We start from the raw sequence: 26,162 nt of genomic DNA, 5'->3' as shown, positions 1-26,162 counted from the left end.
ATGCTCGACACATGGCTGCCTGTGGGGAGGAACAGGAATTCCACCTCTCTTCTTTTTATTATCATTGGGAACCCTCACAGTCACATTGTGTGAACTCAGAAGTGCCTGAAATGTGCCGGCCAGTACACATAAGACAAACCCCGGGAGTTCTTGTTGCCAGAAGGTTCTGGCACTTGACTTAGGTCCCTTGAAGTTGATCACCTTGAAAAACAAACAAGCAAACATGAAGTAGATCACTGAAAACTTCTGACACAAAGAGCGGTAGAGTTGACAGCATGGGTCTCAGAGGAAGAGAGTTGTTTTTTTTTTTAAAAAAAAAACCAGAGCAAAGTAGCCATTTATTTATTTATTTATTTTATTTGAGACGGAGTCTCAGTTTGTATCCCTGGCTGTCCTGGAACTCACTGTGTAGACCAGGCTGGCCTCACTCACAGAGATTCACCTATCTCTGCCTCTGATTACTGGGATCAAAAGGCACGTGCCACCACACCTGGCAAAATAGGAATGACTTAAAGTAGAAAGAAAGGGCCAGGTGATGGCACATGCTGTTAATCCCAACTTGGAAGGCAGAGGCAGGCAAATCTCTGTGAATTCCTGCCAGCCTGGTGTACAGAGCGAGTTCCAGGACAGGCTCCAAAACAATACAGAGGAACCCTGTCTCAAAAAACAAAAAACAAAAAACCCCCCAGCAACAGCAAAGGTGGGCATCATGGCATACACCTGTAATTCTAGCACACAGGAGGCTGAGGCAGGAGGATTGCAAGTTTGAAATCAGCCTGGGAGACATATCAAGCAAGACCTGTGTCTTTGTGGTCATCATCATCATTATTGTTATTATTATACAGCAGTGTTAATCATACTAATAAAGGAGAGTTGAGAAATGTGTCTTAGTAAAATGCTGGTCTACCATGCACACAGCCCTGGGTTCCACCCCCAGCACTGTTACAAAAATAGAGAGCGTGAATGTAGCTGGGCTCCACCCTCCTTCGCCCTGCTGCCCCTCCCCCCTTTTTTACTTGGAGTGGTTCTTAGCCATCTTGAGCCTGTGAGCATTTTAGCTGTGGATCAGCGATGGAGGGCCAGGCAGTGTTGTGTAAGTTTCCTCCTAATTGTAACATTCCATTCCGCTGGGGAGCATCCTGAGCACAAAAGTAAACAATTCAAAGGAACTTCAGGAAGTCTCTGAAATTGACCAGATTCACTAGACCCCCTCCCTTCCAGATTAAGCTATAAAAATGGAGAGTTCCCTCACAAGAATAGCAAATTGTAAAGAAAACTCTCAGACTGGACCAGCTGCCCAGGAAACCAGCTGAGGCACATGAAAAGGACACTCTCCAACCTGGGGAGCTGTCTGCAGGCTGTGCAGTGTGCTCCAGGTTCCCAGCTTTGTGAGCTGTCACCATGCTGGGTTGTCAGTGCAGCTGTCTTTGACTAACCCTTGGCCCATAGTCCTTAACATAGTTCTTAACCTTCCTAACGCTGCTCGACCCTTTAATACAGCTCCTCATGTTGTGATGCCTCCTAGCCATGAAATTATTTTCATTGCTTCTTCATAACTGTAATTTTGCTACTGTTAGGAATCATAATGTAACTATCTGTGCTTTCTGGTGGTCTTAAGTGTCTCCTACGAAAGGGCCCTTCGACCCCCAAAGGGTTTGTGACCCGCAGGTTGAGAATTGTTGCATAAATAACCCCAACAAAACTCATTGTTCACCAATTTGGGCTTTGGTGTCACCCATACTATGGTGTGCCATGGGCTCCCCGTCTGGGGTGATTAGACATGTGTGTTGCATCTCCCTAGGAAAAGTTTTGTCACACAACTGGTAGAAAGGCAGGATGACCACACTTTGGTCACTTTCTGCCTGGGTGAAATAACTGAGAAAATCAACCGTCAAGGAGAAGAGGCTGTGTTTGGCTCCCAGTTTTGGAGAGTCTGGTGCGTGAGCTCCTAACCCTTTTGCTTTGGGCCTGTGGTGAGGCAGCTATCTTGGTGGTAGAATAAACCCATTTACCTCATGGCCAAAGAACAAAAGAAGAAGGACTTGGTTCCTGACATACCTGTCTAATGTAAGGAAATTTCTCTCACCAGTGCCTGCTTCTTATTTTTCAAAACTGGTTCTCAGGTAGCCCAGGCTGACCTGGGATCTTGCTATGTAGGATAACATTGAATTTCTGATCTCCTATGCCCATTGCCTCAGTGCTGGGATTACAGGTGGCCACCATTATACCACCACATCCAGTTTTTATTCGGTGCTAGGGATCAAACACAGAGCTTTGTGCATGCTAAGAAAGCCATCTACTAAACACCGAGCTCATGCCTGCCTCTTTATTGTTTTTTATTGGGGGGGTGGGGGGGCAGGGTAACACATAACATAGGCTGTCCTCAAACTTGCTATATAGCTGAGGATAGCTTTGAATTTACCCTTGGGTCTTTACCTCCCGAATGTAGCATTTACAGGGCTCCAACACCAGGCCTGCCTCAATCCCTGCCTCTTTGGTTTAATTTGTTATTCGTGTATGTGTGTGAGTGACCGAAGGTGTTCTTGTGCCAGGGAGGAAGTCTGAGGACAACTCCCAGGAGTCAATTCTCTCCTTCCACTGTGAGTTCCAGGGATTGAACTCAACTTGACAAGCTTTCATGTCAGTCGCTTTGACCACTGAGCCAGCTGTCTCCCAGCTTGCTTGTCCTAATCTTTTGTTTGTTTTGTTTGTTTGTTTGTTTTTCAAGACAGGGTTTCTCTGCATAGCCCTGGCTGTCTTGGAACTCACTCTAGATCAGGCTGGCCAGAACTCAGAGATTTGCCTGCTGCCGCCTCCTGAGTGTTGGGATCAAAACCCTGTACCTCCACCTCCCAGCTACAGGCCCTAGTCTTAGTGGCTTTTTTTAAATTTCCTAACAGTGCCAGCCTGGGAACCAAACTTTTAAACATATGGGCCTTTGGGAGGGATATTCAAGATGCAAACTCTAGCAGATCACATGTTCTTGCTGACTTCCAAGAGGTGCCCCAGCCTTGTTCTGCCTATCTCAGGATTTAACACGTAAGAAAAACATCCACAGTGTGCTGTTTGCTTAAGCTGCTGTTAATTGGGCATTCTGTTGACTGCAGCTGAATGCATTCCTGCCCGATAGAGTCACAGGGCCGGCTAGCTAGTAACAGAGGGGAAGCCAAACCCAGGTTTTCACCCTCACAGTCTGGAATCTTTCAAGGGCTGTCCCAGGCAGAAACCAACACTGCTCAGAAGTTAGCAGAATCACAGTGTTTTGGACTCTCCACCCCAGGAGCATGGGCATGGAACCCCGGCAACCAGGTCGCTGTGACACCTGAAGACTGAGAGGCACAGTCTCCAGCTGTGCTTCTGTGCTATCTGTGGCAGCGGTATCTCTCGGGGTGTCCTGAAACTGCTGAATCTCAGAGCCACTGCACACCTCCTGACTCTGAATCTGCAGTTTTAGGAGATCCATGGGTTCATATGCACACTAACGGCATCACAGTTATTTGTTTGTTTGTTTGTTTGAGGCAGCGTTTATCTGTAGCCCTGGCCGTCCTGGAACTCACTCTGTAGACCAGGCTGGCCTGGAACTCACAGAGATCCGCCTTTAGTTTTTTAATTTTTTTTTTTTTTTTTTTTTTTTTTTTTTTGTATAGCAAGACCCAAATTGATGGCCCATGATGGCCAGTCCCCCAAGTTGTCCTCTGACCACCATGTGCTTGCCATGGGACATTCACTTACATATATACAGACAAAATAAATAAGTAAATGTAATAAAAAAATAAAAGCCAGGCAGTGATGGCGCATGCCTTTAATCCCAGCACTTGGGAGGCAGAGGCAGGTTGATCTTTGTGAGGCCAGCCTGGTCTACAGAGTGAGTTCCAGAACAGCCAGGGCTTTACACAGAGAAACCCAGTCTCAAAAAAACAAAAGAAAGACACAGAGAGGGGGGTATTGGAGAAATGGTTCAATGGTTAAAAAGTTTGCTGATCTTACAGAGGACCCAGTTCCTTCTCAGCATCCCTGTTGGGTGTCTCAAAACTGCCTCTTACACTAGCTCTAGACAATCTTACACTTTTCCTGCCAACCTAGGTACCAATACATACGTGCACACAGATACATGCTTGCAGACACACACACACACACACACACACACACACACACAGCTAAATATTTTTTTAAATAAAAAAGAAAAACAAGTTGGGCTTGGCGGTGTATGACTTTAATCCCAGCACTTGGGAGGCAGAGGCAGGGAGACCTCTGTGAGTTTGAGGCCAGCCTGGTCTACAGTGAGTTTCAGGACAAAGAGCTACATGGTGAGACCATGTCTCAAAACAAACAAACATGAGTTGCATTATTTTACCGTGTACACATATTTATTTATTTATTGAGATAGGGCTTCTCTATATAGTTCTGGCTGTCCTTGATGTAGTCCTGTAGACCAGGCTGGCCTTGAATTCACAGAGATCCCTGCCTACATCTGCCTCCCTAGTCCTGGGGTTAAAGGCATGAGCCACCACTGCCCATTAGATTTTAAAATCCTAATATTCTTTAATTGTACCCAATGCAAAAGTAGTTTTCGAGGGGATGATGCTGTTTCTGTCATTCCCTGTCTGGCCTTTGTGTAGACGGAGAATGGACCCTCTCTGCTCTAAGGTAGCTAGCCAGCGTGCATCCTGCTGTTGATTCATTGCAGGGGCAGTGACAGCATGCTACAGCTGGACCGGACCTGGAGATCATTTATTAATTAGGCCTTCCAGCCCTGCCCCCAGTGTTCACACAGGAAATGATGTCATAAACATCCCAAAGAAAGCAGGGAGGTAGAAGCAGTCTGTCCTGAATGGGCTGCTAGAGGCGGCAGCCATAGAGGTGAGGGGTCTCAGTGTCATTCACATTTCATGATCAAGGAAAAGAGCCATTTTTTTTTTTCCCCCTGAACATAGTCTACCTAGGCTGGCTTTAAACTCCTGATCCTGGGCCTGGGGAGATGGCTCAGTGGTTAAGAGCTATGACTGTTCTTCCAGAGGACCCAGGTTCAATTCCCAGCATCCACATGGCAGCTCACAACTACCTGTAACTCCAGTCCCAGGGGACCCAACACCCATGTTGAAACACCAATGCATATAAAAAATAAGTAGGTTAAAAAAATTAATAAACTCATGTATGCCTTTAGTCCTAGTACTCAGGAGGCACAGGCAGACAGATATCTGTGAGTTCGAGACCAGCCTGATCTACAAGAGTTAGTTCTAGGACAGCCTCCAAAGTCACAGGGAAACCCTGTCTTGAAAAACTAGAGTAAGGGCTGGAGAGATGGCATAGCAGTTAAGAGCACTAACTGTTCTTCCAGAGGTCCTGAGTTCAATTCCCGGCAACCACATGGTGGCTCACAACCACCACCTTGAATGAGATCTGGTGTCCTCTGCTGGCATGCAGGCAGAAGACTGTATACATAATAAATAAATAAAATCTTAAAAAAATAAAAGAAAGCCGGGCGTTGGTGGTGCACGCCTTTAATCCCAACACTCGGGAGGCAGAGGCAGGTGGATCTCTGTGAGTTCGAGGCCAGCCTGGTCTCTAGAGCGAGTGCCAGGATAGGCTCCAAAAGCTACACAGAGAAATCCTGTCTCGAAAAAACAAAAATAAATAAATAGATAGATAGATAAATAAATAAAAGAAAAACTAGAATAAATAAATAAATAAACTAACTAACTCCTGGTCCTCCTGTCTTCTTCTCCCAAGTGCTATGATTGTGGTTTTGTGCTCACTACACCCAACTCTCCTGGAGATGAGTAGCGGCAGTGTGGCTCCCTGATGTCTTATCTACTTACCTACCCTGAGTAAGACCGGCTGTTGATCCTGGAATGCAGCAGATCGGCCTGTAGAGACTGTCACACTGGATCTGTGATTCTTCTGCAGAGTCCCCAGTGAGAGCTGTTACAATCTTCACATTAGTGACAAAGCAAGCCACCTACGAGGTTTTCAGGATGGACCAACACCAAACAAGTTGAAACTGATCCCTGGTTGAGTGACCCTGCCTTCTAATACGGAACTGATAAACCCAGGGGCCCTGGAAACAGAGTCACGTGCAGGGTCCTCTTATCTTCTGATGTACCTGTTCATGGCTCTGGAGTGACACACAGGAGGCTTGAGGTGTTTTCTGCTGTGGAAGCCGAGTGTTCTCCCATGTTAGAACCAAAGTGATTTTAATCTTATGTTCCCTCATCTGACAGACTTCCTCCCCTAGAGCTTTTCTAGAAGCAACAGAAAAAACATCTTATACTCCCTGTTGGCTTTCCACTTGCTGATATAGAGATGTCTTATTTTATTTTATTTTTTTAGGAAGAAATAAAACTTTGTTTATAGACAACAAGACTAAGGGTTGGAGAGATGGCTTACCAGTTGAGAGCACTAGCTGCAGGGCTTGGGAAGGATTCCCAGCACCCACATAACAGCTCACAACTATTTGTAACTACATTTCCAGAGGACCGACATTGTCTTCTGGCCTCCGAGACGACCAGGTATACATACATTTACATGCATGCAGGAAAGGATATAGTGGCAAATAGAGAATTCTGAGGCACACTTTATTCAATATAAAATAAAAATTTCTCAGCCAGGCGTTGGTGGCACACGCCTTTAATCCCAGCACTCGGGAGGCAGAGGCAGGTGGATCTCTGTGAATTTGAGATCAGCCTGGTCTACAGAGCAAGTTCCAGGACAGCCTCCAAAGCCACAGAGAAACCCTGTCTCAAAACAAAACAACAAAAAACCCCACTTCTCTCAGCCTTTAACTATTACAACCAGGTTGGGGATGTAGCTCAGCAGTAGAGCATTTGCCTGTATGTTCAAGGCCCTGGGTTCAGTCTCTGCCAATACACAAATTAATCTATATGTGAGTAATAACAAAGCATTACAACAAACAACAAAGAGTATTATTGAAGTATGTCTAAAAAATATAGGAGGCAGGGCTGGAGAGATGGCTCAGTGGTTAAGAGCACTGACTGCTCTTCCAGAGGACCTGGGTTCAATTCCCAGCATCCACATAACAGCTCACAGCCATTTAACTCCAGTTCCAGGAATCCAGCACCGTCGTCTGGCCTCCAAGGGCACCAGGCATGCACGAGACACACAAACCACCCACTCACTAATAAACTCTTTTCTTTGAAAATTTAAAGAAAATAGAGAAAAGCAAGGAAATAAAACGACAACCAGGGAGGATTCGTGGTAGCTTTCGGGAGGGCATTAAGTGTTCCCTTAAGGACCCACGTGGTATTAGCTGGTGTTTGACTTAATTGTAAATCACAGGTAACAATCACAGGTGCTCAGGGTGAATACTGAGTTACTGGCAGGAAGTCTCCCAGTGTGGCTTTGTTTTAAAGACAACTTTTGTTGCTGTTGTTATTTTTGTTTTGTTCTGTTGAAGCAAAGTCTCTTGTATTTCAGTCTGACTTTCAACCCCCATATGGATTTAAGGCTAGCCTCGAGCACCCGTCCTCCTCCCTCTACCTCCTGAGTGCTGGGATTCAAGGCATTGGCCACTATACTTGGCTTGTTTGAAAGAAGGCATTATGATAGGTTCATTTATGTGTATCTAGATTTGGTTCCTCTGCCAAATGATGTATTTGTTTCTTCAATTCTATAAGTGCATGCGTAGCTCCAATTTACAAATATGCTCTCACACTGAGATGGATTGGAAGGTCTGGGACCATAGTTTGCAAACATGTGATGTGCATTAGGCCAGTGTTGCACAAAGTCCCCTGAAGCAGAGCACCCCAACGGCCTCTGTGCTCTTTTGGGATGCATCTCAGTCTTACAATAACAGACTCTTCTAGAGACACAACCCCTTAATTTGCTGTGGTGATATCTTGCTTGTACAAATAAAGCTTGTCTGATGATCAGAGGACGGAGCTTGCCACTAGTTAACCATAGGGGTGTGGAGGTTTGGACAGACACACAGGAAGTGAGATGTCTAGCTTTGGTTTGCTGCTTCTCTTTGATCTCTCAGCATTTCCCTCTATATATGACTCTGGGTTTTTATTGTTTAGACCTATTAAGAACTCCATTTACATTTTGCAGACCCTTGCACCCCTAATCAGACTTAAATGTCTCCCTCCTGTTCCTCCAGTATCTCGTCCTACTGCCTCATCAGAGCCTTAATCACAGTGATGAGTTATTTACACTGACAGGAGAACAATGGCAGAGGAATTCTAAGGCTGTGGTATCTTGCCCATCTTCCTTGTCTTCAGCACTTAACAGGTGTCTACAAATTAGCAGCCTCTCAATAAACATTTGTTGAGTGAATGAATGATGAAACCAAGAGCCAGAGACAGGAAGTGACCTGCCCAAGATCACAAATCTAGTTAGCAATGACTTTCTGAGAGTGAGATTACCAAGATATTTTAATTTTAACTGCACTATTTGAAACTGAGTTTAAGGCTGGGTATGGTGGCACTCACTTGTAATCCAGCACTCAAGGGGCAGAAGAGAAGGATCTAAATTTCGGGCCAGTGTACATATAGGGGCCCTATTTCAAGGAGGAATGAGGATGGGGAGGAGGGGAGGAAAAAATGTCATAGTAAGAGGCCAAAATTGGGCTGTATCTTGGGTATTTATTTATTTTGGTACAGGGTCTACTATGTAACCCCAGCTGGCCAATGTAGATCAGGCTGACCTCAAACTTACAGAGACCCGCCTGCCCCTGCCTCCCGAGTGCTAAGATTAAAGGTATGGCAATCATGACTAGTTGGGCTGTATCTGGGAATACTTTTTTGTTTGTTTGTTTGTTTGTTTGAGACAGAGTTTCTCTGTGTAGCTTTGGAGCCTATCCTGACACTCGCTCTGGAGGCCAGGCTGGCCTGGAACTCACAGAGATCCGCTTGCCTCTGCCTCCTGAGTGCTGGGATTAAAGGTGTGCGCCACCAACGCCCAGCTGGGAATACAATTTTGGTGGAAGGTTTTTCACAGAATTAGAAATTTGTAATCCCAGCATTTGGGAAGCTAAGGCAGGAGGATTACAATGAGTTAGGGGCCAGCCTGGGTTACATAGTGATGTCCAGGGCAGCCTAGCCTCCTAGCCTAGCCTAGCCCAAGAGTAAGATCCTGTATCAAATAAATAAGAATGAAGACCTGGGTTGGCACTGGAGAGATGGCTCAGTGGTTAAGAGCACTTGTTCTTGCAGAGGACTGGGTTCAAGTCCCAGTACCCACATGGCAGGTCACAACTGTCCATAACTCCAGTTCTAGGGGATTCAGAATGCCCTCCAGGAATGTAGTGCACAGACATACATGCAGGCAAATGCTCATAAAATAAAACAATTCTAAAAAAATGTATGGTTAGCTGGGCACCCTTGTCATTCTTGCGCTCTGAAGATGGAGGTTAGGAGAGTCAAGCATTCAAGGCTGTGGTTCTAGAGGGAGTTTGAGATCAGGCTGGGTAGCCTGTGACTCTATCTCTCTCTCTCTCAAAAAAAGTTAAAAACTAAAACACTTAAAAACATGTCATGTGCTGGGTAGTGGTGGTGCATGCCTTTAGTCCCAGCACTCTGGAGGCAGAGGCAGGTGGATCTCTGTGAATTTGAGGCCAACCTGGTCTACAGAGGGAGTGCCAGGACAGGCTCCAAAGCTACAGAGAAACCCTGGTGGTGGTGCATACCTGTAATCCCAGCACTTAGGAAGCAGAGCCAGGTGGATCTGAGTTTGAGGCCAGTCTGGTCCATGGAGTTCCAGGACAGCCAAGGCTACACAGAGAAACTCTGTCTCAAAAACGAAAACAAACAAACAAACAAACAAAAAGAACAAAAAAGTTATGAGATAGTCTACTATCTCATGATAGTCTACTATCATATTCAAGATTGCCTCTTAGGCCTGTCTCCACTTGCAGGAATAGGTCCATATTTGTGGAAGGAGCCACTTGGCTTCTCACAGTTGAGAAAGACTAAACTAGAAAAGCTTCCCCAGGGAGATGTATAGCTCAGTAGAGTGAATAAATTTTTTTCCCTTAAGTTTCAACTATTATATTTCGGGCCACTGGTTTGTTTTGTTTTGTAACAGGGTCTCATGTAGCTCATGTTGGTCTTGAACTCCTGTCCCTCCTGCTGCCAATTCCTGAGTTCTAGGATTTTAAGTACACATCACCACACTTAGCTTAGAGGATAGGTGACTGATTTGGAAGACTGCCAAAACTTGAACAAAGTGGGCACTGCCATTGGCCTTCAGGGCATAGGTTGGAGAAGGCTGGACTGACCCTCTCTGTTTGATGAGCACCTGGGCTGATACCAGAATGGAGAGGCTCCTTTGGTTTAGTTGAGACAAAGTTGGAGAGGGTTGTCAGCATGGGAGAATCTTGGTAGCTGTGGCCTCTGAAGAGGTCAAAGTGACCCAGAAAACGTAATTGGCCAGCAGCCAGGTGGCAGACCTCACTGACCTCAGCAGAGAGTTCCCAGAATATAGATTCCAGAAAATTTGCTCCAAAAATGTGCAGGTGCCCATGCTTACTGGTCCTTCTACAGTTGGAGAGCATGAGGCAGAGGCAGAGGAGACTGGACACACAGAACAGTGTGCTGGCCCACCGGAAATCTCTTCATCCACCGTTACAAAGTGACAAATCAAGCAGCGGACTATTCTCGGTGGTCTGGGTGTCCTGAGTGACCCATTCGGCTGGGGGGAAGGCGCATAAATTCTGGGTTGGAACCATAGGTGGGATTGTACAGGTGAGAGCAAGAGGACCCGCCTGTGTCAGTCTCAGAGAAAATATATTGCCACCTTTGTCCCAATGTATGTACCACTGACATAAGCTCAGTGACAAGGGACAAACAATAGTATCTCATGGATTTCATAAAAACTTTTTTTTTTCCTCCCTAAAATGAGGCCCTGATATGTGGCCCAGGCTGGCTTTAAACTCACTATGTGGCTGTAGATAACCACAAACTTTGGATCTTCCCAGTGAGTGTCAGGACTGCTGGCAGTGCAGGCCAGCAATCTTGCCCAGTTTTATGTGTGTCAATGGATGGAACCCAGAGCTCTGTGCATACCAGGCAACCCTTGGGGTTGAACGGACCAGAGGTGAGCTCCTGCCCTTCCTTACAGACACCATCTATGATGAAGATGAGGTCCTCTTGGCCTTGGCCGAACAACTGGGAACCTTCACCACTGTGGTTGGGGGAACTGAGTATGTGCCCTGCCTGTTGCCTCCCCTGGAGTCACTGGCCACAGTGGAAGAGACAGAGTGATGAGAGACAAGGCGGTAGGATCCTTACGGGCCATCTCACCGTCCGACCTAGAGGCTCACTTGGTGCCTCTGGTAAAGCGGCTGGCCGGTGGAGACTGGTTCACCTCCCACACCTCGGCCTGCGGCCTCTTCTCGGTCTGCTACCCCCAGGTATCCAGTACTGTGAAGGCAGAACTTGGACAGTACTTCTGGAACCTGTGCCCCATGGTGCAGCGGGCTGTAGCCTCCAAGCTGGGGGAGTTTGCCAAGGTGCTGGAGCTGCACAATGTCAAGAGTGAGATCATCCCCATGTTCTCTAACCTGGCCTTTGACGAGCAGGACTCGGTGTAGCTGCTGGCAGTGAAGGCATGTGTGAACATCACCCAGCTTCTGCCCCAGGAGGACCTGGAGGCCTTAGTGATGCCCACCTTGCGCCAGGCTGCTGAGGACAAGTCCTGGCGTGTCCGATACATGGGGGCCCACAAGTTCACAGAGCTCCAGAAAGCAGTAGGGCCTGTGATCACCAAGACAGATCTGGTGCCCGCCTTCCAAAAACCGCCTTCCAGAAGGACTGTGAGGCCGAGGTGAGGGCCGCAGCCTCCCACAAGGTCAAAGAGTTCTGTGAAAACCTCTCAGCTGACTGCTGCAAGAATGTGATTATGACCCAGATCTTGCCCTGCATCAAGGAGCCAATCAGATGCCAACCAACATTCAAGTCAGCACTGGCTTCAGTCATCATGGGCCTCTCTCCCATTCAGGGCAAAGACACCACCATTGAACACTTCTTGCCACTCTTCTTGGCTCAGCTAAAGGATGAGTGTCTCAAGGTGCAACTGAACATCATCTCCAGTCTGGACTGTGTGAACGAGGTGACTGGCATCCGGCGGCTCTCTCAGTCCCTGCTCCCTGCCATTGTGGAGCTGGCTGAGGGTGCCAAGTGGCAGGTGTGGCTGGCCATCATTGAGTGCATGCCTCTGCTGGCTGGCCAGCTGGGTGTGGAAGTTTTTGATGAGAAACTCAACTCTTTGTGTATGGCCTGGCTGGTGGATCATGCCAATGCTGTCTGTGAGGCTGCCACCAGCAACCTCAAGAAGCTATTGGAGAAGTTCGGGAAGGAGAGGGCCCATGCCACTATCATCCGCAAGGTTTTAGCCATGTCTAGAGACCCTAACTACCTGCATTGAATGACTGACTACACTCGTCTGCATCAATGTGCCGTCTGAGGTCTGTGGACAGGATATCACCACCATGCACACGTTGTCCATGGCTCTTTGTATGGCTGGGACTCAGTCGCTAATGTCAGCTTCAATGCGGCCAAATCCCTACAGAAGATAGGGCCCATTCTTGACAACAGCACACTTGCAGAGTGAAGTCAAGCCCATCCTGGAGAAGTTGACCCAAGACCAGGATGTGGTTGTCAAGTACTTTGCCCAGGAGGCTTTGACTGTTCTGTTTCTTGCCTGATGCTGGAAGAAGAACAATTGCTGGCCTCTGGTGTCCACCCTCCAACCCCCATCACGTACCTCCCATAGGGAGGTGGTGGGGGCCGAAGACTGTCACTCCCTGTGCATGGTCTGACCCCAGGCCCCTCCCCCAGCACCATTCCTCCTCTCTGTAGCCTGGAGAAACTTCTCTGTCTGCCTCCCAAGGGGCTGCGGCAGTGCAAGAGCATCCTAGGTCACTGGCTCCTGCTGCTGTAATAGGGACCCCCACCCATCTACTTATACCTCCACCTGTTCTCAGACCCCCCAACCATGGTTTTTTTGTGTGTGTGTCAACTGTGTCATTTTTATTTTATTCCTTTCCCTACTCCTTACACAGAGAAATAAAGGTGTAGAAATAGTTAAAAATATTAAATATTAAATAGTTAAAAAATTTAAATACAAATTTAAAGCTGGGCTTTCATTCTTCTGCTTGTTTGTCTGTTAAATGTCCTTAATTCTTTGCCATCAGGGATTGTTAGTATTGATTTGAGATCCCAAGACAATGAGTCTTTTAGCAATGTTTTTATTTGTGCGTGTCTGACCTCCATGGGCACCAGGCACACATATGGTGCACAGCCGTACTTACAGGCAAAATGCTCTCTCTCTCTCTCACATGCACGCACGCACGCACACACGCGCGCGCGCGCGCGCACACACACACACACACACACACACACACACACAAATAGTGTCACAAGCTGTGGACCATGTGTGTAAAACATGAGTCTAGGGAACCTTCCAGATTTAAATCACAACATTCTCCGAGGCAGTTCCAGGTGAACTGAACTATCTAAAGCACCGTCTCCCCCATGCCTCCTCCCAGCTCAAGAACCTCCAACTTTGTGCAGACCCAATGCTTCCAAGTGCTTCCTAGACACTAGGTCGGCAGGGTGTCCTGATTTAGAGCCAGAGGTCCTGAGGTCCAGAGTGTGTCACTTACCAGTGTGTGAACTTAAGGAAGTTCCTTATCTTCCTGTGCCCATTTCCTTCTGATGATAAATGACAGATATCCTTCCTCAAAGGGCCGGATAACTAGTGTATGTGCAAGTGTGCCTTGCAGGGTAAAGGGCTCAGGAACAAACGGTAGCAATCCCACACTCCCTCACCCGGGAAAACTAGAACCCCTTAGGTGGGGCTCCTTATGAAGCTTAACCCTGCAGCCAAATTTCAGTTTTTATTAGCTTTTAAACTTGTCATTTAGAGGCTTTGAGAGAAGGCTCAGCAGTTGGGAGCACTGTTACTCTTACAGAGGACTGAGGATTGGTTCCCAGCACTGATATGGCAGCTCACAGCCATCCATAACTCCATTTCCAGCAGAGCCAATGCTGTCTGCCTCATGTACATGCATGCAGGCAAAACACTCATACACATAAAATAAGATGAGTCACACTATGTTTTAATTCTCTTTTTGACTTATTATTTGTGTGTGTATGTGTGTGTGTGTGTGTGTGTGTGTGTGTGTGTGTGTGAGAGAGAGAGAGAGAGAGAGAGAGAGAGAGAGAGAGAGAGAGAGAGAGCAAGAATACATGTCATGGTACATGTATGGAAGTCAGAGGTCAGCAACTTTTTTGGGAGTTGGTTGTCTCTTTACACTATGAATGAGCTGCAGGGATTGAATTTAGGTTATCAGGCTTCCACAGCAAGAGCTTGCTTCCTTTCTTTTTAAAATTAGGTTGTGAAAGAAAGAAAGAAAGAAAGAAAGAAAGAAAGAAAGAAAGAAAGAGGAAGAAAAGAGCCAGGCATGGTGGCTCAGGTCTTTAATTCCAGCACTCGGGAGGCAGAGGCAGGTGGGTCTCTGTGAGTTTGTGATCAGCCTGGTCTTCAGAGAGAGTGCCAGGATAGGCTCCAAAGCTACACAGAGAAACCCTGTTTCGAAAAACCAAAAAAAAAACAAAAAACAAAAAACAAAAAAAGATAATCTTCTAAAGCCACAAATTCTCTGAGCAATACACATACAGCTATTGATGGGTGTGGTGGTACATGGCTTTAACTCAGTACTCAGGAGACAGAGTCAGGCAGAGCTCTGAGTTCGAGACCAGCCTTCTCTACAGAGCGAGTTCCAGGACAGCCATGGCTGGCTACACAGAAAAACCCTGTCTCAGAAAACCAAAAAAAAAAAAAAAAAAAATCAGACAGACAAGCCATTAAGAGTGTTAGCTGCACACCTTGCTGGCATGCTGTGGATCTCTAGAAGTTTCTATAGAATTTTATACTTTCTCCCTCTCTCTTTAGAAGTCTTTACTGAAGGAGGACACTGAGGCACAGAGGTAAAGAGACTGGCATAAGGGAAGTTTGCAGGGAGTCACACAGGAAGCCATCATGCTCATCAAAGTGTTTGTCTGCTAAGCTCTTTGCCCAGCCTTTCAGTTTCTTTTTGTTGTTGCTGGTTTTTGTTTGTTTGTTTGTTTTTTGAGACAGGCTTTCTCTGTGTAGCCCTGCTGGTCCTGGAACTCACATGTAGCCTAGGCTGACCTCAAACTCACAGGGATCTGCCCACCTCTGCCTCCCAAATGCTGGGGTTAAAGGTGGGCACCACAACTGCCCAGCTCTTTCTTTTTTAAAGAGTTATTTTATGTGTATGAGTGTTTTGTCTGAATATATATATATATATATATATATATATTCTATATTCTCTCTATATATATACACAATGTGCCTGCCTGGTGCATGAGGAGGTCAGAAGAGGTCAGAGAGGGCATCAAATCCTCTGGAATCAGAGTTACAGATATTTGTGAACTGCCATGTGGATACTGGGAACCGAACCCAGGTTATTGGTAAGAACAAGTACTCTTAGTCACTGAGCCATCTCTCCAGCTCCCAGAACACCAATCTTAAGTGTTTTTGTTACTTTTTCAGAATACTTCCTTGTTTAACATATTGCAGAGGGAATATGACAGGGAGGAGGCTTGGAGGTGGCCATTGCTAGAGGGTGTGTTGTCTTTTGGATTTTAACTGACTCTGCCCATGGAGGAGTGCCACTTTCTAGGCAGATCTAGAATGTTTATGGCTTGTGGAGACCCTGGATGAAGCCCAGTGGATTAACTAACCTACCAACTCCTTGTCTAGTGGCTATGGTCACCTCTTGACCTAACCTCAACACATTCTCCAAAGTTACTGTCGCTGTGTTTCAGATTCGTTTACTTCGTTTACACAAGTCTATTTTTGGATGCGTGCTTCCTGCTCCGGTGCTGTCTCACCCACGTTCCAGGGCCCCTGAAGTTACATCACCTCCCATGGAGTATTCTGAGAACATCACCTTTCAATAGCTAACTTTCTCTTGTCCTTTGGTTAAAGGCATTCTGCTTGTTCGCTCGCTCGCTCACTCTCTCCAGCTTCTTCACAGCAATCCTTGTCGTTCAGCCAGGACACTTCTATCTGTGCCTTGCAGTATCTCTGACCACAAGGATTTTCACTACCCGTACCACCTGCTGCCCCGATTCCCAGAGGCCTCTCTTTTTCCACCTGGCCTCTGCACTGCCCTCTGGTTGACACAGTTTGGGGTTTGCTGCCGGCCAGGAACTGGGAGGGGCTGTCCTGTCTGGGGTGCTGGGTGATCTGGAAATAGCATTGGGGGAGGGGCCTGACTGAGGCTGGTATTAAAGTGTCCTCCATGCTGCTAACACCTGGTGCTCACCAGTCAGAGAAAGGAGACATCTTTTCAGAGTCACCCCTCCCTGCTCAGGCGTGGGCTGGTGGACATACTGCTATGCAAAGGTTTTTTTCTCTTTTCTTTTGTTTGTTAGCTTTTTTTTTGAGATAGGGTTTCTCTGTGTAGTCTTAGCTGTCCTGGAACTTGCTCTGTAGACCAGGGTGACCTCAAACTCAGAGATCCACCTGCCTCCTGATTGCTGGGATTAAAGCATGTGTCATCATGCCTACTACAACCCGGGAGTCTATACTTGCCTTAACTGGATCCTGCAAGGGAGGGTTTAGGGATTGTTTGCAGCCTGGAAACATTGGGTTACATTCAGTAACCTGACTACATTGGGTGGCCCCCCACCCCACCCCCACCCCGTATGATCATCCACTCAGCACCACTTATGCAGAGATCCCAAAGGATAAAAGTTTGGCCATCAGGATTAAGGTCAGCAAATGGAGAGTAGTGATGCCGAGCACCGAGGGGTGCAGACGGAGGGGAGGAGGTGAGCTGAGCAGAGACCAGGTGCACATTGGCTTTCACACAAGTCACCTTCCTCTCTGATAGGGGACAGGCAGATGGTTAACGCTGACCATGCTGTCTGTCCCTGCAGGTCTTGGCAAAGGATAGGAGCAGGCTGGCTGCTTTGACTGTGGTAGGACAGGATGGCAGACTTCTCATTCCTAAGGCAGTCTGAAACTTGGCTCTGACTGCTGGTTTCCTGCCTATTAGTTCTGCAAGTGTTTCCTCTCATCATGAGGGGCTGGCTTGTATATGGCTCCCCTGTTGACTCTCAGACTAGGCTCTTCCATGGAATCAGTCTCCCAACCCAGCACGAAGTGAAGTATTTGCTAGAATGTCCTGAGGACAGGCACATTACCAGTCACCCCATGAGGCCATTTAAAGCTGATGTTCCCAAGACAAGGATCAAATGTGCTTTCTTTGTATTCAAGGTCTCCACATCCTTGCAAACCATAGACTTATCTCATGGCTCCAAAAGCCCCCGGAAATGAGTAGATTCCATACTAGCCTAGAAGTTACAAAAGGAAGCACAGTGCCAATGGGTAGAGATGAACTAATGCTAGGAGTGTAGCTCACTGGCATAGTGCTGCTTAGCTCACACACGCCCTAAGTTCGCTCCCCAGCACCACCCAAGTGTGTGTGTGTGTGTGTGTGTGTGTGTGTGTGTGTGTGAGAGAGAGAGAGAGAGAGAGAGAGAGAGAGAGAGAGAGAGAGAGGCAGAGACAGAGACAGAGGCAGGGTGAGCACAGCAAGTCTGAGGTCAGCTGGGATAGTGTAACATAATCTCAACAGAAGGAAAGAGGGGCTGGAGGCTAAAAATACTGTTGCTCTTGCAGAGGACCTGGGTTTAGTTCCCAGCACCCACATAGTGGCATACAGTGACATGGGACCCAATTCCATAGGATCCAATGTTGACTCCTTTTGGCCTCTGTGGGCTGTTAGACCCCCGAAAACTCAAGTATTCGGGGTCCCAGGCCACGTTCGCGGTCACCCCAATCACCAGGCAGATTCGAGAGCTTGTTGCAAACTGCACGAGGCTTTATTGTAATTTAACGAGCTAACCCCATGTTAGCTCGGGTCTTTCACCCACCCGCCATGGCGGATGGCTAGAAAAGACGGCTCCTAGGGCCTCCCAAAAGATCTTATAGGGCAGCGTAAGGGGAGTGTCTAGGGGTACGCACAGGCTCACGATTGGTGTGCCTCCAGGCTTGGAGGGCTTGCCCTGTGTTGATTGGTCAACTGGTTGTTATGGCTCATAGGCCCTCCCAGGGTGGTTGCTATGCTCTCTACGTCATTGCTGTGCGCTTGTCCGTAAAGCACACCCAGGGTCGTAAAGCATAGCGCCACCAGCTGACTTCTGATTGGCTCCTTGTCACGAGACAGGCATCTGACTTTCTAGTTTCTAGGACAAGGTCATAGAAGCACATGTTCGGCCATTATGGCTGCCAAAAGGGAAACTGGTTCCTTCATGGGCAACCAGGCATACACATAGTATCCACATACACATACAGAAATATAAGTAAAACTTAAAAATGCTTCCCTGTTTTAGTGTTCTATTGTGAAGAGACACCATGACCCTGACAACTCTAAAAAAGGAAAACATTGGAGTTGGCTTACAGTTCAGAGATTTAGTCCATCTTCATTATGGCGAGAAGCATGGTGGCACGCAGGCAGATATGGTGCTGGAGAGGTAGCTGGGAGTTCTACATTTGGTTCAGCAGGAAGAGGCAGTAGCCATGAGACCAGGCTTGAGCTTCTGAAACCTCAAAGCCCACCCCCTATGACACTTTCCCCAAGGCCACATCCACTCCAATAAGGCTATACCTCAAAAAGTGCCACTCCCTGTGGGTCTCAGGTCATTTTTGTTCAAACCAGCACATTTTCTGGTTTCTGGTTAAGAACAGACAAACACAGGTGTCAGTCACAGCCTACCATGCTTCTACTCTGCACTTAGCTGGGTGACTCCGTAATCCACTTTGCTGTTTTCTTCATTTATAAAATGTGATTGGTAATGAAATTCACTTCAAAGGCTTGTAATGCGATTAAACAAAGCTACATACTCAATGTTCATGATTATTGCAGTTCTTACCTGTGGGGTGTGAAATTTAGTGGGGCCCTTGACGGTCCTCCACATCTAGAGAAAATCTGCTTTGCCCTTTGGATCCTAAGGTCTTAAGAGCCGTTAATTCACCATTTGTCTGTGATCTTCCCCCTACTGGCCTTTAAATAACTGGGATTTTAAAAAATGGGGAGTGCTGGAGAGACAGCTTAGCCGTTAAAGCGCACTAGGCACTCTTCCAGAGTACTTGGGTTCAATATCCAGCACTAACACAACCCATAGCTGTCTGAAACACTACTTCCAGGGAACTTGACTCCCTCCCCTGGCTGCTCCAGCACTACAAGCATGTGGTACACACACATATAAGCAGGTAAAATACCCTTACATCTAAAATAAAAGTAAATAATTTAAAAAAGAAAACAGTGGGGTGGTGACATGGCTTGCCCCCTCCCCCCAGCCCAACAACCTGAGTTCTATTCCCTGAGACCCACATGGTAGGATAGAATCTATTCTCTCAAATTGTGTCCGACTTCCACACTTGCCCTGAGGCTCACACAGTAGCCATAATCACATACAAAAGGATTAAAATGCAGTAACTTCATATAAATGAAGACCAATTGAGAACAAAACTATAGATCTTGGCAATGGAACAACTTTTGGCTCTGTTTAGTCTAGGTCTTGGACATGGTGTCCTGAAGTTCCCTAGACTCTGGTCTAGGCTTTCTGGGACTGGCTCTCCAGCACTACCCTACTGGCCAGAAGGTGAAAGGCACTTAGGCTGGCTTGCCTGGTTAAGGCCTAGAGGTAAGCAGTGTGGTGGCCTCAGGCATGCTGTTGCAACCACCAGGAAGGTGAAGTGCTGGAATGTTTACCTGCAACAGTGAGGAGGGACTGGGACCAGAGGTGGGGCAGAGGAAAAGATGCTATCTGCTGTTCTTTTTATTATGGAAAAGAATTCAAGCAGGGTCAAGAGCTACCAGTGTCCTCCACAATTAGGCTAAAGGCAACGCTGGAGGTGACTTTCGGCCCAGAGTTGAAGTGTGGGAGGAAACCTCAGTGATGAAGAAAGAACAGGCATCACTGTCCCCAGCTCCAAAGCCTGAATCCAAAGAGACCGGTGACTTGATTTACATCCAGTGCTTTATTAAAGATAAATACTCTCAGAGAAGAAGTAAACCCATGCCCAAGCCAACGGACAGCGCATGTATATGTGTTTGTGAGTGATTTCTGAGGTCCCTGATCTGTGCTCTGAGGGGCAGTCAGCTAGGCAGGGCCTGGGCCAACCAGTAAGGCAGATGAGGGTCTGTGTCCTGGGGACTCGTTCACTGCTCCTGGGTGCCCCAGGAGATGTAATCTGGCCGTGTGGCTGCATGGTACTCATCAATCAGCTGCTGCACTATCTCCCTAGAGGTGTCCATCTCATCAAAATTGTCCTTGAAGATGTCCTCCTTCCGGAACTGCTCCATGAAAGCCTCCCGTTTCCGAAGCTTGTCAAACTGGCGACAGGTCCGTTCAAAGAGCTTAAGGCGTGAAGACAGCAGAGGTGACAAAGAAATCAAGAGAATCACTCCCATAGAGTCAGGGAACCACAGCTGGGTTACTCTCCACAGCCAGATGCCAGGAGCGGGGCAGCAGGAATGCAAATAGGTGAAGCATAGGAAGCTTATACAGCTAGAGAAGGAGCACTTCAGAATGGCACCCAGCGCAGGACACAGACTAGGGACAGACTGGGGAGGCTCATGATGGTAGACAGTGGAACAGAGTGGCAGGAGCTAGGGGTGTGGCTCCATGGCAGCAGCATTGCCTACCATTCCCGAAGCCCTGGGCTTGGTTCTTGGTAACACAAAGACAGTAAGAGACTGTGCTCACCGAGGAGATGCTGGTGTGGTTGGCCATCATGAGCCCACTGACACGGTGGGCTGAGGGCAGGTAGGGGGACTTCCTTGACAGGGCCACCTGGATGCTGGCTGGGCCCCAGGGGATGAAGTTGGCCAGCTTCCTTTCCCGGATCCTCTGCAGACTCTTGTGGACCTAGGTGGACAGGGTGGTGGTTGCTTCTCCTCCACCCTCTGGGCAGGAGGACAGGGTGATGGGGCCTCCCTTACCTGGGTGGGGTCCACCTCCCCCTGGATGATGTTGAGGATGGCGATGTAGCAGTGGTTGGTCTGACGGTCCCGGCCTGTGGACACCATCACGTTCTTGGGCTGTAGCAGTCGCCTCATGACATCCAAGACGGTTGTCTTCCTCACACTGGCCACCTGAGGGAAGGAGGGTTCACAGCGATCATGTTAGCAGCCAGGGAGCAACCTGGAGATGCATGGGCAGACACAGGAGAGGGGTCAACTATGTCCCCATCACTTGGAGGTGCCGTGGTCTCTGGGGAACGTCTTTAGACCATCAGGGCTGTGCTGAGTCTCTGCCACGGGTCAGGACCTTGGCTCTCAGCTCAGCAAACCCAGCCCTTGCATGAACAGAAGCAGATTCCCAATCAGCACTGCTCCTGCAGGAGCCAAAGGCAGTGGGAAGTGGCCCAGTGTCAGTCCCTGAGAATAGAAGCTGGGGAGGGGGGTAGAGAAGAGCTGCAAAGGGCAGCTCACGGTACAGCGGGGAGAAGAGAAAGGCCACGGTCCTGGGACACTGTGGGAGCTCTTACTGACTGGTCCGTGGTGAGAGGGGTATAGCCAGTCATGAGGAAGTGGAGCCGAGGGGTGGGAATGAGGGAGGCGATGAGGCCGATGAGGTCATTGTTCATGTAGCCAGGGTAGCGCAGGGTGGTGGTGCTGGCTGACATGATGGTGGACACCTGGGAACGGGAGACACCGTATTATGGGAGTTGATGAAGGTGGAACGGTCCTCCTCTGAGGACCCTCTAGCAGAGGGTTTCCATTCCAGGAGTGGGACTCACCAGCTGGTTGATCTGGGAGAAGGATGGGTTCTGGATATGCAGGCGGTCTGTGGCGATCAGGTTCAAGGCCGTGTTGTCCAGCACCACCTGGGAGGGACAGCAAAGTGTTGGAGATTTACGGAGATAAGATAGATCATCAGATCGCTGGAGTCTAGCCTTGAGCCTAATGGCCAGAAATACACATTTAAAAGGGACTCTCTCAAGCTTAGGGCTCAATGAAAATAAACAGACAGGGAGATGGGAGTAGGAAGGAGAATCCAGAACTCACTACACAGTCTGCATTCTGGGTCAACCTCTTTAGTGTAAGGAGGGAGTTGTAGGGCTGGACCACCACATCACTCATCTCATCCTGGTTGGGAAACACGGAGTATGTCTGCACTAGTTTCTTGGGGTACCTGTTGGGTTAGGAGAAGAATACAGAGTTGGTGAACATCAATTTTCTCAACATGTCTAGGAGCATTTGTCTGTGATGGGGGAATTAGGATGGGGCCACAGATCATAGAAAAGGTAGGTTTAAGTTTTGAAAAGATAGAACTCCAGGGGCTGGAGAGATGGCTCAGGGGTTAAGAGCACCGACTGCTCTTCCAGAGGTCCTGAGTTCAATTCCCAGCAACCACATGGTGGCTCACAACCATCTGTAATGAGATCTGGTGCCCTCTTCTGGTGTGCAGATATACACGGCAGCAGAATGTTGTGTACATAATAAATAAATAAAATCTTTAAAAAGAAAAGAAAAGATATAACTCCAAAAGGGCAAGGGAAGGGACACTCTAAAATCCTAGGTTCCAAACCTGAACACATTCCTTGGATATTCAAAGAAGGGCTTACATTCCAGGACCTGACCCCCAGGAGTATTACTGGGTTTCTCCAGTACCTTTACTATCCTCATGGTAGGAGGGAACAGAAGGGCTCTTTACTGCTCCAGAAAATAGGGAGGTATGTCTGCAGGGCCCCAAGCGCCTTAGGGAAACAAAGATGAAGGACCTATCTCCAAGTAGTTCCCCCAAACACAGGCTTACCTGTCATTCAGACGTTCCAAGAGGTAGGAGCCCAAGCCAGAGCCTGTCCCCCCAGCAATGGAGTGACACAGCACAAAGCCCTGCACAGGAAGGATGGTATCAGTGTCCGGGTGTTTAGTGACAGAATTTAATTTTAATTTAAAACTTTATACTTATTTAATGTGACTGCCTGCATGCATGCACATACATATGTTCACACATGTGAGCCTGGTGCCTGTGGAGGTCAGAAGAGGGCATGAGATCTCCTGGGATTGGAATTATAGATGAGTGTGAGCCACAATGTGGTGTCAGGAACCAAACCCAGGTACTCTATAAGAGCAGCAAGTGTTCTTTTTTTTTTTTAATTAATCCATGTATATTTGCACACCAGAAGAGAGTACCAGATCTCATAAGGGATGGTTGTGAGCCACCATGTGGTTGCTGGGAATTGAACTTAGGACCTCTGGAAGAGCAGTCAGTGCTTTTAACCTCTGAGCCATCTCTCTAGCCCCCTAAGTGTTCTTTTTTTGAATTGAGTTCTCTTGTATCCCAGGCTGGCTTCTTCAAGTGCTCTTAACCATTGATCCATCTCTCTAGCCCCTTGTGGCAGGATTTCAAACTAGACACATCCTACAATGTCTTAGACTCTTGTCTTCCCAAGTCCCCTCATTGCCTAGGAGACTCTAACAGGTCACTTAAAAAAATTACAATAGTTATTTTGTATGTATGCTACTGTATATGTGCAGGGATCAGAAGACAACTCTTTCAGAGTTAGTTCTCTCCTTTTGTTATGGGTTTTAGGGATCAAAGTCAGGTTGTCAGGCTTGAACACAAGCATCACTACCTGTTCAGCCATCTCAATAGCCTCCAACAGGTGATTTCTAAATGGTGTTGCCAAGCCTCGATCCACTGACATTCCTGAGACACTCACCTCTAGACTGTCACTGCCATCTGCCTCCCGATCTATGATGTCAAAAATGTCTTCATGGATTTTTTCTCCCTAGACAAACATGGAGATGGGTAAGGGGGGACAGAATCACAGGACCAGAACTGACCTCAGAATAGCCATCCTTGATTCTTATACAGATCATAGCTACCCTCTGACCTCAGAATAGCCATCCTTGATTCTTATACAGATCATAGCTACCCTCTGACCTCAGAATAGCCATCCTTGATTCTTATACAGATCAATGCCACCATGCTTTGCACTGAGGTACCTCAGCAGTGGTTACAAGCAAGAACTTTACACCCCAATCCAGATGATCCAATCACATACAGTTTTTCATTACCAGAGAGTGAGCCCAGGACCTTCTTGTGTTAGGAAGGGCTCTACAATTAGACAGGGTTTCATGCAGCTCAGGTTGGCATCAGATTCTCTTTGTAGCCGAGGATAAGCTTGGCATCGTGATCTTCCTGCCTTCTCCTCTAGTATGTACCACTGGGTCCAGTTTTATGCAGTTACTAAGGACTGAAGTCCTAGATTATACATACGGCCATCATTCTACCAAATGAGCTACTCACCCCGACCATCTTTACTATTGTAGCTCATTTCTACCTAGCTATGTGAATTTGGGAAGATTCATGCATCTCAGCTTCTTCATCTGTAGAATGAAGAGCTGGATATTCTTAGAAATCAAAGTATTTCAGGTGTGTGAAAGGTAGTTTTATATATATGTACATAAAATGCCTATTAGCTGGGTAGAGGCACATGCCTTTAATCCAAGCACTTGGGAGGCAGAGGCAGGTAGATCTCTGAGTTCAAGGACAGCCTAGTCTACAAAGAGAGTTCCAATACAGACAGGATTACACAAAGGAACCCTGTCCCCCCGAAAAAAAGTAAATAAATAAATAAAAATTAAACAAAAAGACCATGTCAAGGCTGGGGATGTATAGATCACCAGTGTAAGTTTGTCATATATCATATGTATATATATAGCCTTGGGTTCTGACTTGGTTCTAACCAAAATAAACAATACAAATACAAATACAACTATGGAGGTCTGAGGTACATTATCAAATAGGCTAATGAAATATGCAGTGAAACAGAGTAAGGACAATAACTTGAATGGAAACATAAACATAGCCTTTGAGCGCTGGTTTTGCTAAGCAAAGTTTGAAATATCTTTTGGTTTCAGAGCTTTTTGAGTATGAAAAAGTAGATAAAAGGCAGTAGACACACAGTATTTACTTCTAGGGTTATTCAGAGGTTTATGAGGCCATCATATAAAGTACTTAGAATGGACTGCAACACAGCACTAGCTAGAATGGGTTCTTAGCATTCCAGATGGCTCCTGAATCCATGTCTGTCTTGCTTGAGCCCTCAGACATTTCTGACCCAGTTTCATCTGTAGAAAATCACAGGGCCTGTGCCCACCCAATTAGTTGAGAGCCCTGCAGGGGACAGCAAATGACCTGGGAGAATCCACTGGCCCAGTTGTTGCCAGCTCCTCCTCCATGCTCAGACAGGTAGATGTTCTCTGGGTTGTAGAGCTTGGCATAGGAGGAGTTGAGGATAGAATGGATCACCCGGGGCTCCAGGTCCAGCAGCACGGCCCGAGGGATGTAATGCTCATCGTCTGCCTGTCAAAGGGAAGCCAGGATGGGCCCAGTGAGCCAGAATGGGTCAAGTCCTGGCTCCTCCCAACTCTGGCTCCTGCAGGCCCTCCCTCCTTAAGACAGCCACTCTGTTCCCATCTGCCCAGTGAGTTCCCCAGCACCAGGTCGCTGCCAGTCCCTTCAGGTCCCTGGGGTCCTGGTCAAGTGACTGGGGGGCACCTGGTAGAAAAAGACGTCCTTGCGGTCAGTGCCCTCGGTGGCGAACTCTTCTACGATGCCCTCGGGGCTGATGCCATGCTCAGCACACAGCTGTTTCCAGAACTCGAACCCAACTAAGAGAAGGAGGCAAGCGGGGAAGAAAAAGGATACGTGGGTCTGGGTAGGTTCCAAATAACTACGCAGTGGGGTCCTGAACGCATGGGTCTAGGGATCAGAAATTTAACCTTACGACTCCCTAAGTGTCTAGGCCAGCGACTGCACAGGGGAAGGCCCTTTGGCTTTGGGCAGCTGGGCACAGGGTCCGGGATCGCCTTTCGGGGAGGGTGGGGGGAGTACGATTCTGGGAAGGGCAGACGGAATCTCGGATCTCATTGCAGGGGCCCACTGGACCGAAGGGACCTGCGAAGGGTCTGGAAGTTCGCTCACTCTGATTGCCGCACTGGCCCAACTGTAGGGTGATGATTTCTCTCGGCATCGCTCCTCAGACATCGGCGTTGCAGCCTCTCCCGCCAGCAGCGCCGCCGACCGCTAGCGCGCTCGCCGCAAGACGCAGGCGCCAAACAACCCGCTCCGCCCCCTGAACTT

The 26,162-nt window shown here is 47.7% G+C and overlaps 1 protein-coding gene and 1 pseudogene across 1 annotated transcript; one reads left to right on the top strand and one right to left on the bottom strand.

Annotated features, from left to right (window-relative positions):
* Nucleotides 1-10,879: 10,879 nt before the first annotated feature.
* Nucleotides 10,880-12,890, top strand: LOC100751160 (annotated as a pseudogene).
* Nucleotides 12,891-20,021: 7,131 nt separating this feature from the next.
* Nucleotides 20,022-26,160, bottom strand: Tubg1 (tubulin gamma 1). The gene is made up of 11 exons (XM_027428113.2): nucleotides 26,004-26,160; nucleotides 25,578-25,690; nucleotides 25,215-25,382; nucleotides 23,734-23,802; nucleotides 22,824-22,903; nucleotides 22,073-22,199; nucleotides 21,805-21,891; nucleotides 21,553-21,702; nucleotides 21,005-21,157; nucleotides 20,769-20,930; nucleotides 20,022-20,419 (listed from the first exon to the last, which is right to left on the bottom strand). Exons 1-11 carry the CDS (start codon nucleotides 26,050-26,052, stop codon nucleotides 20,222-20,224), a joined length of 1,356 nt encoding a protein of 451 aa, XP_027283914.1. The 5' UTR covers nucleotides 26,053-26,160; the 3' UTR covers nucleotides 20,022-20,221.
* Between the last annotated feature and the right edge of the window lie 2 nt (nucleotides 26,161-26,162).

Source organism: Cricetulus griseus, chromosome 7 (genome assembly GCF_003668045.3).
Source record: "Cricetulus griseus strain 17A/GY chromosome 7, alternate assembly CriGri-PICRH-1.0, whole genome shotgun sequence".
In the NCBI taxonomy this organism is placed as follows: Eukaryota; Metazoa; Chordata; class Mammalia; order Rodentia; family Cricetidae; genus Cricetulus; species Cricetulus griseus.
Note: the sequence above shows the minus strand (reverse complement) of the source record. Positions and strands in the feature narration are given on the sequence as shown.

Excerpts from the sequence above, each read along its gene's own strand:
- Tubg1 (XM_027428113.2), bottom strand. The coding sequence starts at position 26,052 with ATGCCGAGAGAAATCATCACCCTACAGTTGGGCCAGTGCGGCAATCAG. Across the intron at positions 21,703-21,804 it reads TCTCCCAGATCAACCAGCTG|GTGTCCACCATCATGTCAGC; the intron begins GTGAGTCCCACT and ends TCCCGTTCCCAG. Across the intron at positions 20,420-20,768 it reads ACCACACCAGCATCTCCTCG|CTCTTTGAACGGACCTGTCG; the intron begins GTGAGCACAGTC and ends TCACGCCTTAAG.